The sequence below is a fragment of the Saimiri boliviensis genome, chromosome 2, assembly GCF_048565385.1.
Source record: "Saimiri boliviensis isolate mSaiBol1 chromosome 2, mSaiBol1.pri, whole genome shotgun sequence".
In the NCBI taxonomy this organism is placed as follows: Eukaryota; Metazoa; Chordata; class Mammalia; order Primates; family Cebidae; genus Saimiri; species Saimiri boliviensis.
The window spans coordinates 193177699-193193768 of record NC_133450.1 but is presented as its reverse complement, the minus strand read 5'-3'; the positions used below and the strand labels follow the sequence as shown (position 1 = coordinate 193193768).

The 16070-nt window shown below is 35.0% G+C and overlaps 1 protein-coding gene across 1 annotated transcript in view; it reads right to left on the bottom strand.

The window, feature by feature from the left end:
- STX17 (syntaxin 17) overlaps positions 1-16070 on the bottom strand; it is a 68580-nt gene that overhangs the window by 14519 nt on the left and 37991 nt on the right. Inside the window, exons 4-6 of the mRNA XM_003940083.4 lie at positions 11415-11640; positions 3342-3457; positions 3219-3269 (exon numbers count right to left, since the gene is read on the bottom strand). Coding sequence (XP_003940132.1) covers positions 3219-3269; positions 3342-3457; positions 11415-11640 — 393 coding nt within the window. The remainder of the gene's footprint in view (positions 1-3218; positions 3270-3341; positions 3458-11414; positions 11641-16070) is intronic.

The following is a 16070-nucleotide window of genomic DNA, read 5'->3' as shown; positions in this document are numbered from 1 at the left end:
GAAGTCAAAACTGACTAGCAGCAAGGGTGAGTTGTTACTGAACTATTGGCTCAGGGTTCTTTAATTTCTCCTTGACTAGAAATACAGCTAGTTACAAAGTTACAGGAAGAGAAGAGGGCACTTGAACAACAAAGTTTGCAGAAAAATAGAGCAGCGTGCCTAGTAGATATTAATTTATTAACATTTATTGGACTATAACCTTGATCTGTCAATGGCTTTGTAAGTTTTTTGTAGTGGTAAAATAAATATAACATAAATTTACCATTTTAACCATTTTGAAGTGTACAATTTAGTGGCAATAAATACCTTCACAATGTTGTGCAACCATTTCTACTATCTTGTAGGTTTTTTTCAAATGCTTTTTCCTATTCTTCATTGAGTTTAGCACAGTGCTATGTACATAGAAAGTATTCTTTGAATACATGGTTAATTTGCCTAGATGCTATCATGTCCATGTGATAATAATGAAAGGATGTGGTCACTCTGGTTATGTTCCCAGGTCATTCTGTGCTTAAATACAGCTTCTGTGAATCCTTGACCATGTGGTCATGAGAACTTAGTCACCCTGGGAATAATAATCAGGGGTTCGTTCTCCTTTGAGCTTTTGCCTATTAGCATTTTGTCTCATGTACTGATACAGATTATTATAAATAGAACATTTGTATAGAGCTATGGCTACAGCCAGAGTGTTCCTGCACAAATCTCCCTTAGATTAGAGGTTATGAGCTGCTTACATAGTATAATCAAACATGTAACTATCAAATAGTCACAAACCTTTAATTTTTCTTTTATGTGCCTATCCCAGAAGAAATGTGTTTGTATCGAGTAAGAACTTTGTGCATGTGTAGTTTGTTTTTTAAAATCAGCTTTACTGAGGTATAATTTATATACATTAAAACACATTTTATGTGTACAGATGAATGACTTGGCAAGTGTATATATTTGTGTAACCATACATGTATATGTTTTTACAAACTGCACTGGATTCAGAGATTATTCGTTTACAGTAGTTGAATAAATATTGATTCTGAAACAACAGATATTTGGGGATTCTTGTTCTATTACTTCCTTCTGTTTGTGAGTATATTAATATTGTACAGAAACCTACTCCAGAAACTTCAAACATTTTGCTGCTTCGAACTTAAAGGCATCAGAAACAATTCAAACAATTTACTAAATTCAATTTTAGGTAACACATTTCAAGAAAATATCCACCATATAGAACAGAAGCAGAGTAAGGAGCCAGTATTGAAAAGTCTAAAAATTATATTGTAGAAGGAATGCAAAAGAAGCAAGGGTTCTGAAGAGAAGAAAATATGGTGGGGGTTGGGTAGAGTGAGGAAGAATGACAGTTTCGAAACCCTGAAAAACTTTCACATGGAAAGAAGACAAAATTTGGTCAGTATGTAGTTTTGAGGCCAAAAATGCCAAAAAGAAGTTATTATAGGGCAGACACTTCTAACTCTAACTCTTCTAAGAGTTACAGACTCCAAATGTAATGTTTTAAGTATCAAATATTCTTGTGCTATAATTGTTCGAAAAGAGGCTAGAAGACCATTTATTTGAGAAGTTAGGGCAAGAGTAGAGGGATTACGTTAGTTGGCCTCTTGAGTCTTTTCCCATTCCAATTGTGATTGTATGACCTAGGAACTTCTTATTTAAAACTAGATCTCAGAGAAACCATTAACTCAAAAAAGACAACCCCAAAATCATGGTTTGATGGAGAACAAAGAACTAAACCTAGACAGAACTGCAAGCAGAAACAGGTATGTTTGTGTGGATACACACAGATAAATATACATACACACATGTATTCATACATCCTACCTTCCCATAACTCCTGGGAAAGACAAATAGGAACAATTTAGAAAAATGATGGAAAATCTATCTTTCCCACCAAATTGACTTTCTGCTTCCTAATCTATGTTAACAGTATCAATGACACCCAATTATGCAGAATAAAGACTATGTGCCTTAGCTTTGACTCTATCTTCCTCCAATTTCTGCTAAGTCCCCCAGAAATATCTTCCAGCTGTCCTTTACCTTTACAGTGGTATTGTCACTGCTCCAGGTGAACTCTTAGAATTGATTCCTAGCCAGTCATCTTTTCCATGACCTCCTCCTCTCTTAGGCCATTATTAACAAAGCCAACAGTGATCTTTCTGAAGCAGAGACTATATTTCACCGCTCTAACCTGCTCAAGAATCAGTATTAGGCTCCTTAATGCCTACAAAGTAAAGTTCAAATTCTTTGGCATGGCATTCGAAGCCATCACAATCTGGTCCTCAGCCTCCTTGCTTGCCCATAGTATCTTAAACTTTGGTTATACTGCAGTACTTGTCATTCTGGAACAGGCCATACATTTCTCTATTCCATATCTTTGTTCAGCTTCTCAAATATACTCCATAACTCCCACCTGTGGACATGTACTCATTTTTCAGGGCTCATACAAATACCATCTACCTGTGTGAAGCTATACTTAATGCTTCCACCTCATGACCCCTCCCTTTCTCCCTTGGAATTAAACGCTTTTCCTTGGAGCTGATAATACTTCTCTTCCTTCTTGCTTTTGCATTTGGCCATTATGCTTGAAAGCTCCGTTTCTGGGGTGCAGGCCTATCTCTACTCACTGTAGAATCCTCAAAGGCGGCCAGGCATGATGGCTCACACCTGTATTCCCAGCACTTTGGGAGGCCGAGGCAGGTGGATCATGAGGTCAGGAGTTTGAGACCAGCCTGACCAACATGGTGAAACCCTGTCTCTACTAAAAATGCAAAAATTAGCCAGGCATGGTGGCACACATCTGTAGCCACAGTTACTCAGGAGGCTGAGGCAGGAGAATTGCTTGAACCTGGGAGGTGAAAGTTGCAGTTAGACGAGATCGTGCCACTGCACTCCAGCCTGGGTGACAGACTCTCAAAAACAAACAAAAAAAAGAATCCTCAAAGGCAGAGAATGGGCTTCATTTATTTCTACATCCAACCTGAACATACCCTCAATGTTAAGCATCTAACACAGTGCCTTTACATAACAAGTGACTAATAAATGTTTACTGAATTAATCTGGAATTTGAGAACAGTTAAACTTCTATCTATGGCTCAATACCAGTCTTAAAAATTATAAGTTCTATTAAAATTCTAATTAAAAGCCTAATAACTACAAAAGCTTCTCATTCTAATAACCTAACAATTCTGCATCCAAAACAGTTATATACTTACATTCACTAGGAGAGAGAAGTCAGTGACCAGTTGGCTAAGTTCAATTAAGTCCTTTAAAAGAAAGGGAGAGGAAGTTACTTTTATGCCTCACAGCTAGCAAAAAGAAAATATTTTTTAACATACCGCTTCTAAGGTTTCCCATGATTCTGCAGCATTTTGATCTTGAGGAATTTCAGGTAAGGCATATATCTGAGTCAAACTCTGAGAACTAGCTTCAGCTTCAGTAGTGTGAAATGCTCCTGGATGAACATAACAACCCCATGTTTAGAGTTTATTTGCCTTGTTAGAAAGGAGATAGCATAAATTGATTTCACAAAACAAATGCCACATAAAATGCTAATTAAATTTAGGCTAAAAGGAAATTGATTATTCTACAAAAATAGAATTGTTTGGCTGGGTGGAGTGGCTCACACCTATAATCTCAGCACTTTGGGAGGTTGAGGCAGGAAGATCACCTGAGCCCAGAAGTTCAAGACCAGACTGGGCAACACAGTGAGACCTCATCTCTACAAAGAAATTAAAAAATTAGCCAGGTGTAGTGGCACATGCCTGTAGTCTCAGCTACTTGGGGGGCTAAAGTAGGGGAATCACTTGAGCCTAGAAGGTCAAGGTTGCAGTGAGCAGTGATCATGCTACTATACTCCAGCCTAGGTGACAGAGCAAGATCCTGTCTCAAAAAAAAAAAAAAAAAAAAAAGATTTATCCATGGGGCATCTTGCTCCCTGAGTTAACACATTTTTTTCTTAAAAAGAATTTTTTTTTTAAATTGAGACACAGTCTTGCCATGTTGCCCAAGCTGGTCTTGGCCTCAAGTGATCTTCCTGTCTCAGCTTACCAAAGTGCTGGGATCACAGGCGTAAGCCATGCAGGCTTACACACATACACACACATATTTTTTGAGAAGTTTCGCTCTGTTGCCCAGGCTGGAGTGCAGTGGCGTGATCTTGGCTCACTGCAACCTCTGCCTCCTAGATTCAAGCAATTCTCCTGCCTCAGCCTCCTGAGTAGCTGGGACTAGAGGCACACACCAAGACATCCAGCTAATTTTTTGTATTTTTAGTAGAGATAGGGTTTTACCGTGTTAGCCACGGTGGTCTCAATCTTCTGACCTTATGATCTACCCATTTTGGCCCCCCAAAGTGTTGGGATTACAGGCATGAGCCACTGCGCCTGGCCCCACATATACATTTTTAAAATCTACACAGTCATCTAAAGTATAGCTATGAATAACATCTATCCAATCTGAATCACTAGGGCAGATGTGGAAGAAGCACCAAAGGAAAACTATTCTACTTGGCCAATGTTCCAAGGAGACATACCTATATAAATAGGTTTAATACTTTTCATCCTTAAACTTCTATTTGGCTATTTCAGTAGTAAATACTAGATACAGAAGGTGTTTAAAGCAGAGAAGTAATGTGTTTTTATTAATGAAATCAGTCACTATTGGTAACAATAAGATTGTCACCAAATATTCTTACCACATGTGTCTTTTTTGTCACTACTCTTCTCCTCAGAGTCAATCTTCTGGCCCATGCCACCATTGCTTCTACTTCTTTTGAGTTTTAAAAAGGGATCAACCTACTAGTTCTTTTCCCATTAAACACCGCTATGATAATGAATTAATTCATACTTTAAAATCTACCTTCAAGTTTTTATTTCCTCATATTGGTTTTACCAATCATTCATTAATTGAGTTGACATTTATTAAATGCTTACTACATGCTGATCAGTGTGGTGAGGTGCTGCAGACACAATGGCAAACCATAAAAAGTTTGGAGGAGGTAACATAGTACAGTGGTTAGGAGCCTAGACCTAGTCAGAAAGACTTAGGTTAGAATTCTGATTTGGCTATTTATTAGCTGTTTGCCTTGGGAAAGTATTTTATCCCTTTGGCTGGTTTTTGTCATTTGTAAAATAAGGTGATACTTACTTTGCACAGTACCTGGGTTATACATACAGTATAAGTGCTCAATAAATTAGTTACTACTGCTGCTATTAACAGACCTTACCATAAAATGTGTGATAGAGACATATTAATAAACAAGTTCAGTCAGTATAGTCTAATAAGAACTGTAATATTGGTAAGTATAAAGTGCTACATGGGTACAGATGAGAGATATTTAACCTAGACTTGTGGAGGGGAGAGTGGTCAGAGAAGGCTCTGAAGCTGAAGCTTGAGGATGAACTGAAATTACCATACAGGTGAACTGGGGCAGGGGAGGAAGGAGAAGCAAAGAGTATTCAGTTCAGAGAGAGCAGTATGTGTATAGGCTTAGGGACTGAAAAATGTTCAGTATAGCTGACTGTGATAAGGAGAAAAGCAAAAACTAAGGCTGGAAATCTACTTTGAGATAATTCATGGCATTTGTAAACTATGTTAAACAGTTTTGTTTTTCACAAAAGATCAATATATTACTATTAAAAATAGCTGGAGACAGAAGGTGCCATGATCAGATTTTAGATTTACAGAGGAAACTATAGCCACAGTGTGAAAAACACATTAAGGATGGAGTTGAAAGGTGAGAAAATTAGAGAGTAAAAAACCAGTCTGAAGGCTTTCTAATACATCCAGTGTAAAGTGATGGTGATCTAAGATAATGATAGTAGAAATGGAAACAAGAGATCTGAAGGTCTACTATCTCCCCTTTACTTCAAGTTCAAAACACCACTTAGATTTTCTGAGCACCCATTGAGTATCGTTTTAGGTTACCAGGGATAAAAAGTAATTAACACAGAGTATATATTCTCAAGAAACTTATATTCTAGAAGAGCCAGACATACAGAAAGAAATCATAAAACAATAGGAGACTGCATTGGTATCTATCTGGAATCAGATATAAATACATAAGTATTTGATGAGAGTTCAGAGCTATGAGTGGCATCTGATCTGGTTTGATATGGTATGCAGGTTATGGGAAGCCTTTCTAGAAAACTTGAGGTTACTAGGCAATGAAAAGAAGAATATACATTCTAGATATAAAAACCAGTAAGAACAAAGGCCCTCAAGGAAGAAATAATATAGCTACGTAAATCAGCAGTTTGATGGTAACAAAGCAAGAAGTAAATGACAAATTACAAGTATAAGCCTATGGATGGTCAGGATGGGCCTTGCAGACCAGTTAAAGACTTTGGACTTTATCGGTACACCAAAGAGAGCTGTTGGAGAGTTATAAGCAGAAAAATGCCACGATGACGTGTGGCACCTGACCTACTCCTAAAAGTAAGCAATTATAACTCTAAGTCCCTATTCTCTCAATGTTCTTTTCAGCCAAACCTATAATTGAAATAGTATTTTATAAAACTGCATTACTATTTTACCTTTAAAGCTTATTAATTCTTTATCTCTCCAGGAAAAATGTTTAAATTGTTTAAGAAGGGCATAGTCAGTGGACTAAAAAGTAATTTGTAGATTTATCAGGACTGACAGTGTTTTGAATCTTATCCGAATATATTTATTTAACTTAAAGGAAGAGCAAAGGCAGCCGATATAGCGTAAGTTTTACATTAAGACGTTATGGCAAATAGCCAATATTTTGAAAGTTCTAAATGTTTTTTTACAAATGCTTCAACTAGTTATGTACTCTATATATTATCACCATAAAGACACTCTCATTTTCACTTCAACCAAGCTAAATGAATTACTCTATTACCTTTCTTCAACTTAATATTTCCAGGTATTTATACTTTTTTAACATTATAATGAATTAATGATAATTTCATTATTATTAACAAATCAAATATAAAGGGGAACTTTATAATCATGCCCATTCTAAAGATTTTTTAAAGCCATAATTTATGTACTATTAAAGAGGATTCAAATGAAGTATTCAAGGGTACACAACAAAATGAGGAGAGATTATCATATATTCGTACTTAATCTAAAAAAATAAGGGATGGGAAATGTTTGACATTTTAAATAAACATAAAAGATTTCCTTCAGTAAAGAATAAAAATGTTTAAGTCATTTACGTCTAACTTGAAACCAAACTACGTATGCAACTTAGTTCAAATAGAGTCTTAGAACAAAGAGGTCTGTTTTCTTCCATTAAAAAAACTCTGCTGTAAACTTAATTCTAAACCCCACTAATCAGTTCAAGGCATGACAATCAATTAAAGCAAACCTTCTAATTTATACAACTTCCATAATTCATTTATTCCAGCTTGCATTTAAAATCACTACCTCAATGATGATCTTTTGACTTTGAACTTTTACAAATTGCTAAGGACGTGGTAAGGCAAAACACTGAGATAGATTATAGTTTCAGGAAAGAAGGCTGAAGAACTTTAGCTTTGTCCACAGAAGTAAAACAATTACAACTGTTTTATATAACATAATCATCTCAGGTACTCCCAACCCAGACACAAACTGGAAACATAAAGGGCAAGTAAAACATAATACCTAGCACTCACCACTGTTTTTTAAAACCCAGAATTAGTTTTAAAACCTTATTGTTGGCTGTAAACTCAAATAAACATTAAGAAAACTGGCTCACTTTCATCAAAGTGAGAAATAAACTAAATAACGTAAGATTTTTCCCTTTTACATATATCCAAATATTCTCTACCTCTTTCTCCATATTTTATGAACAGCAATCATTTTACCAAGAATTATAATATATAAAAAATTTCCACTAGACTTCACCACATAATTTTAATTCAAAAGCTTTCCTGAAATGTTTTCCAGTTCTGATAGTTTAAAAATAGTGAAATTAATTTATTGATCATCTACATAAGCCTATCAAAATAAAATTACTTCTAAGCATGGCTTAACTTAGCTGCAAATGAAGACTTCAAAAATTTAAAACCAATAGAAAATACATCTTTTGAATCACAAAAACCATTTACATGTTTCACAAAACTGTTCAGGGCATGTATATAACTGTGATAAAAATCTAAATTTCATCAAATTCAATATGCTGGTCTGAAGTTCCCAGCAGTTTCCAGATTAATTCTTTTCTTTTGGAAATATTTGTTTAAAATGTAATAAGATTCTGTTCCATTTGCACTGCTGAAGTGTGTGTCCTGAGAGTAAAGAAAGACAAAAATGGAGAGAACCACTGATTCGCTCAACGATTTGAATCACCTTTCTAAATACAAATCAGATTTGTAGGCTCCTCACTTCTCTTGGTGGGAAGCAATATGCTAAAAATGAAACCAGACACAAAAGTGAGACAGAAGGAAGTTTCTCAGATCAAGAAGATTGGCAGAGAAGATTTGCTTTAGGAACTCTCAGAATATGGACAAAAGACACAGCAAAATCATCACAGCTTCTCCCAAAACTTAATAAGCTTCTTTCATTCTCCAGAGAACATAAAATGTCCTGTTCTACTTGTTATTTGTATCTGTAAATGAAAAACCATTTTTGTATTTTTGATCATACTCATGGAAATGTGGCAACATTGCTCCTGAATCTCTGCGGATGTTTGCAACCAATTTATTTGGAATCAGATTGAATTTGTAAAGTAAAAAGTATTTTAAGGCACTTAACTTCTATGAAATAAAACAGATTTTCCATATAGGCTGTTGCTACTATAATGAGTATCTAAAGCAAAAATAAGGAAAAACTGGAGAGCACAGAATAAAAACATGTAGAATAATGAAAACAGTCTATAGCTAGAAGACCAAATATGGAGCAAACCCAATTCCTACCCAGTATTAAAGTGCTATGTAAATTGGCTATTTGCTTTCATTTAATTATTCATTTCCTTTCCCATCCTCTTGATTATTTATTAATAATATTTCTGGATTTGAGGCAATATAGTAGAAATGTTTCTCACATTTGGTGAAGTAGGCACTTGGTGAGACAGTAGTTTTTTAATTGCTTTATGTTGGCTATGGATTCATAGTGAAAGCACACTGTGACAAGAAGACTATTCAGAATTTGAAATTCTGTTAATAGAATGACTATCTCAACCAGGCGTCCCCAAACTATGGCCCGCGGGCCGCATGCGGCCCCGAGGCCATTTATCCAGCCCTGCCGCCGCACTTCAGGAAGGGGCACCTCTTTCATTGGTGGTCAGTGAGAGGAGTACAGTATGTGGCAGCCCTCCAACGGTCTGAGGGACAGTGAACTGGCACCCTGTGTAAAATGTTTGGGGATGCCTGACAACCAAATCAATACTAGTTAGAGATTTTAATTTTGTAGTTTTCTCCTAGTAATTAGGCCTTTAGTAGCCTATTTGGTGAATTCAGAAGTTTGAGAATCAAGAGAACTGGGAAATGAATTTCACCTGCTATTTCTTCTCCCTCATTCTCTGGCTCTGCTCCAATGTTTTTACTTCCTTTATGCACACACTTCAAAATCTGCCCAACTTTTTTTTTTTTTTTTTTTTACACCAATCAGCTTCTTATAGAGAAAGTTAATTGCCAGTAAACTGGGTAAGCTGCCTTCTTCTATTAATGATAATAATCACGCAATTCCTCTGATGATATATAAGCCCAAAGTTGTTGATCCCAAACAGTTCTGTTAGTAGAAACACATATAATGCAATAATAAAATGCAAATTAAAGCCAAGTATTAGGATATTATCATATTGTGAGAAAACTCTCAGAACTTAAAATTTTTGTTTGAATAGGGGAATTGCTAGAGATAGTTAATTGAAAGCTACACAGCAAAGAGACTGATTCTAGTTACTCTTTCCAGAAAATCCAGCTTATCTTCACAGTTATTACTACCATCATAACTATCATAACGTCTGGGTACATAAGATGGGTCCTTAATCACACAGAACTATAGAACCCAGTTTTTCTACATGTGCACATAAAGCATCAGTTTGCAATAAGTGATAATAACAGACTTCAACCTCACCAATATGGCAACGATAACTACAGGTGAACAGAATAATGAAATGGTAACTACAAACTATCAAAAAGCATTCTTTCCAAATATTTTTCAACCAAGGATTGAGTGCTAGCATCTCCGTCTCTCAAAAACATTTAGAGTACTGATTATCCACAGAGTGAGGTGATTACAGCACATGTGAAATTACAAAATTGTCTCTAAGAAGATATTTATTTATTTATGTTTATAAAACATTTATGAATGGTCCACTATGTGTCAAGCATTGTGCTAGGTACTAAGGCTGCAACAAAAGCAAGATTACCCAGAAACTCTGAACAGTAGCCTAAATGTTTCTTCCAACAGTTTTTATCTCTCTATAAATGACCCAGTCATTTATAGAGAAATAATAAAATAAATAACACTGAAAACAAAAAATAATATGGCTTTGGAGATAGTGAGTGGTACAGGAGTGCTCTGAGTAAATAAAAAGAGAAAAAATGGGCAGGTGTAACATCTCTAAGTTTCTATTCTAATTTGTAATTTACTTGTTTATACTCCATTTTTTCCATAGGATTAAAGGTAGCTTAGAATAATTTATAAAATATAAGAAGATGAGACAAATTACAAATAAAAGAGAACAAAAAAGAAAACAAGGGCAGTAGTTATAAAACAAAGCTAGGATAGGTTTAAATATTTGACTTTTGGTGGCTAAAAATTTTGGCTGTAAGCTTTCTAGTAAACAATTTAAGTAGGAAAACCTTATCAGTTATTCCATTCAATATCCAAAAGATAAAAAAAGATCAACTACTTTGAAGAACTACTACATATTAAGCCAAGAATATGTTCAGAGTTAAAGACATTATTATCATATGATTGGCAATTATCAATTACATCCTCAGAAGAGATGTAATGACAAATTTCACAGGGCTGTTCCTTAGAGTATCACTTCACAGAAGATGATGGCTTGACTCCCATTGTAGATTTCTTAATGTTGTCAGTTATTCAGAGAACTCGGTTGAAAAGCAGATCTAACATCCTCTCTGAAAACCAGAATGCTTATGAAAAAATGTATGCCTGAAGAGGTCATCCCTGCACCTGGAAAGGAGTGAAGAGTACTCTGCAGACAAGAATGACATTATGCTTAGGAAATATATTTAAATTTCTCTTCAATAAATAGACAAATGGAACTTGCCCTGAGGTCCCACTCCATAAGCATAGCCTCACATTTTTCATTCTGCAAAATATCCAGGGTACACATTTCCAAGCACACTGATCAGGGTCCAAGGAGTCAGCATATTGGGACAGTGAATGATCCAAGAAGACCTATAGATAATTCAGTATCTACTCAAGGAGGTGAGCTTTAATTAACTGCATTACTGTAATTGAGAATAAGACTTAGTACAATACATTACCACCAACAGTCATGGATCTGGTCAAAGGAGGCTGTAGCAAAGTTTCTTCATCATTAAATTGCTTCTTAAGTTCTTCCACAGATTCCAAATGGAGTTGAAGAAATTCTGCTGTTGCTGCTGATGCTTCTTCTTTAACAGGATCTATCATTCTCTTCAGAAGTACTAGGTCATCCTTTCGGACTTTCAAACAAAGTTTCTCAATTTCTCTGATATTGGATCGGAGTTGCTATAAAAGAAAAAAAGCATTAATGCCACCATTTCTTAGTATAAAATATCTTTCTTTTCAAAAGTAGTGTTGTAATAGTTGTGGATAGAAATTATTACAAATGTCTCCACAATAGGTGTAGCATAATACTTTTACATTTTCCATGTCTCTGGCTGGCCAAATCTGGCAATTTTGGAACCCACATCCTCATACTTTGAATATATTTAGCATTTTTTCCTTCACTAAATGTGATTATTACAAAGATAAATGCTCTTCACAATAAATCAAACACTGCAGAAACATATGAAATAAAAATTATTTTCTCACTTTACTTATCCCACTCGCTCCCTTAACCCAATCCTCCCACACATTTCTCATGGCTTATGCACACATTTAACATATATAAGGTTTCTCCTTTTTTATTAAAAAAATGGATTACATTATACACAGTAATATATAATTTGTCATTCCATACCCAATTTGACAGTACCATCGTGGATATCCCTCCTGCTCAATGGTTGCACTATATTCCATGGTGTAAGTGTAGAATAACTTATTTAATCATTCCTTTGGTGATCAACAGTCATTCACACTGTTTCTAATTTTTAGTTATTACAAACTATGAAACAAATATCCTTGCAATAAATCCTAATTTACTATATTAGTATATATTAACATTATAGTACATACTAATATAAACTTTTTTTTTTGTAGGAAAGACTCCCAGAAACTGGAATATTCAAATGACAATGGGCATTTTTATTTCAGAAGCTATTTTTTTTCCCCAAAAAGCTTCAATTCATACTAGTACCAAAGTATGAATGCCTATTTCTCCACATGATGCCAGTCCTGCATGTTATCTTACTGTTCTTTACTCTGCACTTCTCCATGAATGAAGTTGTTCAGATTTTTATCAAATGATTTTCCTTCTTCTTAAGAGATACCTACTGGCTTAGTCATAAATTTTCCTCTAATACATTGTTATAATGAATTATGTACAGATTTTGTGGTGTAGAGTCATCTTTATATTCCTGGCATAAATCCTTTCTAGTCAGTATATATACTTTTAAAATACAATGCTGAATTCATTTGCTAGTATTTTATTTGGAACTTTAGCATGTGTGTGTGTCTGTGTGTGTGTGTGTGTGTGTGTGTACACATATATGCAAATACACAGTTTGTGTACTTCTACTATCTTTATAGGTTTAAACTCATTTTTACAGGTTTAAGATCGTGCTAGCTTCATACAACACACTGGGGAGCTTTCTCTTTCTCAATGGTCTATACTTTGAAAACAAAAAAAACTATCCCTTGAAGATTAAATAGAACAATTTTGCAAGAATAATCAAAGTAAGATGTCTCAAAAAAGTTATATGTCTATTAATGTATTTTAAATTATTTTCCCTAAAGTATTTTCACAAATGTTAATGTAAATCCTATATAGTAGACAAACGAATAAGTATTAATTCCTTTAATTTCTGAAATGTATACTCTGAGTGAGGTGTTACATTATTACAGTCCAAATTATTACATATGGAAAAAGCAAAACAAAAAAATCTGTTTAGGATTTAGTTACCTAGTGGCAAAACTGGGGTTAAAGCCCAGGTATTCCTATAGGACCAGCAATCTTCCAACTAAACTACCATCATAATGCCTATCTATATATTATCCTAATATAATACAATCTAAATTTCCATTTTACTGCAGTAAAATTAAAGTCAATTCTAGAAAAAAAAACTAATTTAGTTACAACCTAAAGCATCTTTTAAGATTTTTGGGGGTGAAAAAATTATCCCTCTATCTTACCATGACTCTGTACGTCCTATAACCTTATCTTCAGTCTCTTACTATTCTAATATGAGCTGAAAAACCTAAGGATAATTAAACTGTAGATTCGAAATATGTGAAAATGTAGGTATTAATATGTTAAAATTATATAACCTTAAAGGGGGCCTAGGTGAGCATCTAATCTAACCTTGTAATTTTATAATAACGAAACTGGAGTCCAGACAAACACAGTGGCAAAATTAGGACTACAGCCCAGGCCTCAAATCCCAGAACAAAACTGTTTACAACACACCATCACTTCCTGGCTGTGTGATTATTTTCTGGACCACAATTATAAAGCTTGGTTATATAGTTGCCACACAGTCTACAGAAATATTTTAGGTAATATTATCTTGGAGAAGCATTAAAAATTTTCTACAGCCAAACCTAACGAGCATTTGTTTGTGGCATCTTCCTCTCTTATATAATTTGTATATATGTCTGTCCCCAGTCAAATTACAGTATCCAGCTAAGAACTCTATTACTATGAGTAATGGGGTAATAGAGTTTTGAGGGAGAAAAAGAAAAAGCCCACTGAATTATAAAATCTGATACTATAATAATAGCAACAACAAAAACATAAATAATGGCTAAATTTTAATCAACACTTAAAGTTATCCATTGTGTTGACTGCTTTATGTTTTTTATTTTCCCTTCACAACATATCTTTGAAATGGATATTACTATATTCTCATTTTACAGAAGAGAAAATTAAAACAAGAAGTTCAAAAAGTAGCCCAAGATTACATTGCTAGTGAGTGGTATAGGCAGGAATCAAATCCAGGCCACATATCTTGTGTTCTTAACTACTTCATTACATAGCAAACATTATCAAACAGAAATATAATGTAAATCACACACACAAGTCACATATGTAATTGAAAAATTTCAAAAGTTACATTAAAAAAGTAAAAAGAAGCCAGCCAGGTGTGGTGGCTCACGCCTGTAATCCCAGCCCGTTGGGAGGCTGAGGCAGGGAGACTGCCTGAGGTCAGGAGTTCGAGACCAGCCTGGCCAACATAGTGAAACCCTGTCTCTACTAAAAATACAAAAAATAAGCTGGGCGTGGTGGTGGGTGCCTGTCATCCCAGCTACTAGGGAAGCTGAAGCAGGAGAATCACTAGAACCCAGGAGGTCGAGCTTACACTGAGCTGAGATCACCCCACTGCACTCTAGCTTGGGCAACAATAGCAAAACTCTGTCTCAAAAAATAAATAAAAAGAAACAAGGGAAATTAATTTTAATAATATTTTTATTTAACCTAATATAGCTAAAATACTATTTTAATATGTGATTATAAAAACTATTAATAAATGTCTTCTTTTAAGAAGTGTCTGTTCATATCCTTCACCCAGTTTTACAGGGTTGTTTTTGTTTTTTTTTCCTGTAAATTTGTTTAAGTTCTTTGTAGATTCTGGGTATTAGCCCTTTATCAGATGGATAGACTGCAAAAATTTTCTCCCATTCTGTAGGTTGCCTGTGCAATCTGATGATAGTTTCTTTTGCTGTGCAGAAACTCTTTAATTAGGTCCCATTTGTCAGTTTTGGCTTTTATTGCCATTGCCTTTGCTTTTTTAGTCATGAACTCTTTGCCCATTCCTATGTCCTGAATGGTACTGCCTAGGTTTTCTTCTAGGATTTTTACAGTTTTAGGTCTTACATTTAAGTCTTTAATCCATCTTGAGTTAATTTTTGTATAAGGTGTAAGGAAGGGGTCCAGTTTCAGTTTTCTGCATATGGCTAACCAGTTTTCTCAACACCATTTATTAAATAGGGAAGACATTTATGCAGACAACAACCATATGAAAAAAAGCTCATCATCACCAATCATTAGAGAAATGCAAATCAAAACCACAATGAGATGCCATCTCACTCCAGTTCAAATGGTGATCATTAAAAAGTCAGGAAACCACAGATGCTGGAGAGAATGTGAAGAAACAGGAACACTTTCACACTGTTGGTGGGAGTGTAATAAATTCAACCACTGTGGAAGACAGTGTGGTGATTCCTCAAGATGTAGAACCAGAAATACTATTTGACCCAGCAATCCCATTAGTGGGTGTATAGCCAAAGGATTATAAATCATTCTACTATAAAGATACATGCTTATTACAGTGCTGTTCAAAATAGCAAGAACTTGGAACCAACCCAAATGCCCATCAGTGATAGACTGGATTAAAAAAAAATGGGGCATACATGTACCACGGAATATTATGCAACTATAAAAAAGGATGAGTTCATGTCCTTTGGAGGGACATGGATGAAGCTGGAAATCATCATTCTCAGCAAACTAACAAAAGAACAGAAAACTAAATGCCACATATTCTCACTTATAAGTGGGAGTTGAACAATGAGAACACATGGACACAGGAGGGGAACATCATACACCAGGGCCTGTTGAGGGGTGGGGAGGTAAGGCAGGGATAGCATTAGGATAAATATCTAATGTAGGTGATGAGGTGATGAGTGCAGCAAACCACTATGGCATGTGTATACCTATGTAACAAACCTGCATGTTCTGCACATGTATCTCAGAACTTAAAACATAATAATAAAAATAAATAACTATTAATAAATATTTTATTTGTAGTAAGTCTTAGAAATCTGGTATATATTTTGTAATC